We start from the raw sequence: 5,115 nt of genomic DNA, 5'->3' as shown, positions 1-5,115 counted from the left end.
TCGTATTGTTTTTTGAGTAATCCCCCTTAACAACATACTTTGTAGTTGTTTCCTTAGCCCTAAACATCTTATGAATGGATATTCTCACTGAGTATTTCTGCTGAAAGACTTCTTATAAGGCTCGGACTGGAACTATAAGGTTTGATTCAATTTGTCAAATAATTTGTTTTGAGAGAAAAGTTGTTGTACAAGCTCTTATCTTTCTTGAGTGCAGACAATTATGCTTCCGACTATAGGATCTCACAAACTAATTTCCATCTTTGTATGACCTAGATATATATAGGTTCAGCTACACATGGTAGATTTTAAAGTTAATGATTCTCATTTGTCCTTATTTGATTTATTTTTCCCACCTAACATACTTGACCCACTTGCACCTTTTGTCCCACCAACCATATGTGGTTCACTTTCATTGATATCAGGTACAACCTTTTGTAATATGTCATCAACCTTGTTGCATCATTCTTTTTAAAATCTAGATTCATCTTGTTCTAAGTGTATTCTCATCCACTTTATTCTTAAGATATTTCTTTGACTTAAAACTTTTCCCCACATATAAACTAAATTTGTGAACCTCTCCATGTGAACATACTTTCTCTTTAATCAATTGTTTAAAAAGGCATCTCCTATTTTTTTCAATATATAAGTCTTCTCCCAATGACTCCCATTCGTTACAATCAATTGCATCAAGGTCTTCCCTTTCATATGTTTATTGCTCCTCTTTAGCCTCATTATTAATCCCAAACCATGCATACTCTACATCTTCATCAATGTTCATTCTAAAGTCACTTGTGTTAACAACGATGTCATCAACTACATTTCCTTTTACTATTATAGCATTACCATCACTATCATAATCTTTTGCCCTCTTTTGAGTTTATCTCTTTTAATTTTCTATCAAATAAGTTCCCATCATATTGATCACAATGCACTGTTGTAGGGATTGTTGTGATGTTTTCATTGTCATGAAACCCAAAAAATGGATCAAATGCATCATCTTTTAGTACTTGGACACCAATCCCACCTTCACCTTCTTTGAAACTTTCACGAATATCCATTTGTGCATACCATATTCCCACATCAATCCCATGTTCTTATGGTACTGATTTATCCCTATTTTAGTAGCTTCTACTTCTTTCTCCTAAGTAATACTTGTTTCTCGAGCTTCCATTTTTTTCTCCCGATCAATGCTTGTTTCACTAGCTTCTACTTCTTTATCATGATAAAATATATGCTTCAATCTCCATGTTTAACCTCTTAAAACATGACCTAATATCATGTCTTAGCATACAAATTATTGTTCTCCTTATTTCTAGTGAAACTGATTTGATGCACCTCCAGACACCACTGATGGCAATGATGAACTACAATGTTTTTTTTCATGTTGGGGTTCATCAACATGATCATATGTAAATACTATGTGTTCTTATTATTGGGGTTCATATCCCACTTGATCATGTCTATTTAATTCCTCAATGATGACATGATTCCTCTAATTTAGCGACATGAAGTATGTAACCATGGTGTTTATACCATGTTCAATGTACACCTAGATCACCTTGTTAGCTCCAAATGTATCCAACTAGGTTACAAATGTCTTGAGAATTACCAAAAGCTCTAAGGCCAAAAACCAAGTCTTGGTTGGGTATTATAAAGTAATAAGATATTACTGAGGGAACCATATATCATAATTCTAGCGTCAAAGCATCATGTTTATGCACTAAAAACTCGTCTATGTCAACTAAATTAACAAACATAACATTCTATTACACATAATTCATATTTGGAAAGGTGTGTACTTCATATCATGGTGAAGTTCAACCGTGAACATAGTGGGATGATCATATTTAGCAAACAAACAAAAAAAAAACACAAATGAAGTTAGCATATTCTGTTGGTATTCAAAAGTGGTAAGAATGGGTTCCAGAAGTTATAATAATACTCACCATAGTGCGTCAAATCCCATGTGATGAGGTTTTATTGTCCACATTATAAGCACCATTTTTTTCTTCAACAAATCATCACTTTAGCTCAGGAAAAGATTTAGAGTATTATAGTTGATTTAGGGTTTTTGCCCGTTAATGAAATTGAATGAGGTAGAAAATGACAGCCTACAAATAAATGTAAAATGATAGCCTACTAACAAATGTGACACTCACAAACCAAAAATCAAGAGTAAAACACACAAAAAAAATGACTATTTTTAAGAGCAAATTACTTTTTAAACCTTACCTAAAAAAGATATGCAAACCACAAGGACCATTTGTGCACTTTTTATCTTATTTCTTCTATACCCTTTTATCACTCCACCTCTTTGCCGTTCTTTAGATTCTGCTTCCATCTCTCCCCCTCCTCGATCAGATCGATCTGTGCTTATCGGCTCATAAGCTACCATTTCGTAACTCAACACATGACGCTTGGCTCAGGAGGATCCAGTGTTGTCGGTGAGTTTTTCAAACATCTTTACTCTCGCTTTGATCTTCTTCTTTGAAACCCTTTTCGCCAAATCTGCTTTTCATTTGTCAAAATTTCATTATTCTGGCACAAATATTGTTGTTATCTGTAATGGGTTAAGGGAATCGATTACTTAGTAAAAATATCGGATGTAAATTTGAACTAAAGCAAAGCTAGGTCAAATTCACCCACCTGTTATGTGTTTCGAGTTCGATTCTTTTGGGGATTTTTGTTGTTTGGTGGATTCTTGCTATCTTCTCTTCAATTATGCCTTTGTAGTTGATCTCAAATCTTAAATTTTGTTCTCTAGCAACTTAGCCTTGATTATATCACTTTGATTGTGATGCTATGAACGAGTACTGTACGATTAAGTTGCTTCAGTTTGTTTGCGATCGCTTAGACTTAATTTCATTAGATTTGGAACGATGTTTGTTTACTTTAAGGGCTCACATAACCATCGTTCATAATTCATTTTGGTCTCGAAAATCGAAACTTCACAATTCTAGTAACTTTATATGTTTCGTTTCTGCATGTAGTCTTTAATCTTTATAACATTGTTACCAAATATTATGCTCTATTCTCAAATCTCAATAAACCAACAAACCATCAAACTCAGATTTATAAGAGAGAATGAATTCTAGAACCCTAATTCTGAATCATGTTGTTGCAGTGCCTCGGAATTTCAGATTATTGGAGGAGCTTGAGCGTGGTGAAAAGGGTATTGGAGATGGCACTGTGAGCTATGGAATGGATGATGGTGATGACATTTACATGCGTTCTTGGACAGGCACCATCATTGGTCCTCACAATGTAATTTGTCTAAATTGCCCCTCAATTTCTCTCTTTTATTATGTCTAATGATACCCTTTTTTTGTGAGGTTTCAGTCTGTTCACGAAGGTCGCATTTATCAATTGAAGCTATTTTGTGACAAAGATTACCCTGAAAAGCCTCCAACTGTTCGATTTCATTCGCGAGTCAACATGACTTGTGTCAATCATGAGACTGGAGTGGTATATATATAAAAAATAATTAAATATTAATGTCTTTTACTCATTTAGTCCCAAATGACCTATTTGCCCCTATCGTCTCATTTGTTAACGTAGGACATCATTTACTATTTGTATTTGTAAACGACAGAACAGAATTGGTTGTACTGTGTTTTTGGTTATGTCAACGGGACAAAAGACGGAAATGCCCTTCGTATTGTGTCATCCAACATAGTCTTAGAAAGTTTGTTCTTGATTTGACATTTGCAAAATCGATAAAGTTTAGCCTTTTGCAATGAAGATTGCAAGGTCTTTTACTCTTGGAAATGGTCAAAAGGTGAAATGACCGATTTGCCCATGATGATTTTTAATTGTTTTAGGTGGAGCCGAAGAAGTTTGGGATAGTGGCGAATTGGCAGAGAGAGTACACAATGGAAGATATATTGGTGCAGCTGAAGAAAGAAATGGCGGCCCCACATAACCGGAAGCTTGTTCAACCACCGGAAGGTACTTACTTCTAGATGATGGTGATGATGATCTCATGATCATGATGATGATGATGATGATGTGATGTTATAATAGATGAATATGATGATGATGATGATGATGATGATGGATAGTTTTGCATATTTCTTTATGCAAAAATTAATGGTTTGGAAGTAGAGGAAGGTTAATGTCTTCTTTCTATTTTGACTTTTTCATGGATATGTTTGATTCATGTGATTCTTGTTTGTGTCAAATGTTTGATATATGCAACTTCTGTTAGTAAATCTTGGGTTGATGTTCATCTGCAATTTTTTTTTTTTTTTCCTTTTCATGATATTTTAGGTACATATATATTCAAGTGATTTACTAGAATTCTGCGTTACAAGTTTTTCTTTTGTAAATTGAAAGAATAGAAGGTCAAGTTCTATAAAAACCACTGAAGTTTTTCTTTTTCTGTTTAACCAACAAAATATATTTTTCTGGTTTTACCATTAAGAGTAGGTTTTCTTTTTTTTTTTTTTGAGAAAAAAACACTGAGTTTTTTGGGTGATGAATTGCAAAAAGATAATTGGGAGATTTATTATTTTGGTGAAAGATGTTTTCTTAAAAAAATTCCGAAGGCTTAATAATTAAAAAAAAAAAAAAAAAATTCTTTCGGGTGGTTAAATGGAACAAAATCCATGGTTTTCATAGAATTCGAAATTTCATGTAGTGGTTGTTTTTATATAAAAAATGTGGTTAAAAAATTAAATAAAAAATTGTTCCTTTGGTGGTAAAAAAATCATGCTCATAGTATGATTATAAAGAAAAAGTGCCTTTTATTGTAAAGAGTAAATTACACGAATTGTCCATAGGGTGTAAGGGAGCATGTTGATGTGTGATTGATATTAAAAATGTTTTTTTTTCCTATTATATATCCAAATTGTTTCATGTATCTTCATGTGTGGTTGATTTTAGCCTTAAGTGAGGGTTGCATATATATATATATATATATATATATATATATATATATATATATATATATATATATATATATATATATATATATATATATATACACACACACTAGGTGTGAGTCCCGTGTATTACACGAGTTGATTTAAAAAAATATTAAACATTAAAGCGTAAACAAAAAATATTTTTTAATGTAAAACTTTAAAATAAAAAAAAAAGAAAATATTTATTGCA

At 32.5% G+C, this 5,115-nt stretch overlaps 1 protein-coding gene across 1 annotated transcript; it reads left to right on the top strand.

The window, feature by feature from the left end:
• Nucleotides 1–2,283: 2,283 nt before the first annotated feature.
• On the top strand, nt 2,284–4,211 carry LOC145035722 (ubiquitin-conjugating enzyme E2 variant 1D-like). The gene is made up of 4 exons (XM_078984229.1): nt 2,284–2,444; nt 3,125–3,264; nt 3,340–3,465; nt 3,822–4,211. The coding sequence occupies exons 1-4, from the start codon at nt 2,411–2,413 to the stop codon at nt 3,960–3,962; spliced, it is 441 nt and encodes a 146-aa protein (XP_078840355.1). The 5' UTR covers nt 2,284–2,410; the 3' UTR covers nt 3,963–4,211.
• The last annotated feature ends 904 nt before the right edge of the window (nt 4,212–5,115 follow it).

The sequence above is a fragment of the Lactuca saligna genome, chromosome 1 (genome assembly GCF_052625555.1).
Source record: "Lactuca saligna cultivar CGN05327 chromosome 1, ASM5262555v1, whole genome shotgun sequence".
NCBI lineage: Eukaryota > Viridiplantae > Streptophyta > Magnoliopsida > Asterales > Asteraceae > Lactuca > Lactuca saligna.
The sequence above is the reverse complement of the archived record's forward strand: the minus strand, read 5'-3'. Positions and strand labels throughout refer to the sequence as shown.

Bases quoted from the DNA above. Each gene is read 5' to 3' on its own strand.
- LOC145035722 (XM_078984229.1), top strand. From the start codon at position 2,411: ATGACGCTTGGCTCAGGAGGATCCAGTGTTGTCG. The intron at 2,445-3,124 runs GTGAGTTTTTCA...ATGTTGTTGCAG, and splicing joins AGGAGGATCCAGTGTTGTCG to TGCCTCGGAATTTCAGATTA. The intron at 3,466-3,821 runs GTATATATATAA...TAATTGTTTTAG, and splicing joins TCAATCATGAGACTGGAGTG to GTGGAGCCGAAGAAGTTTGG.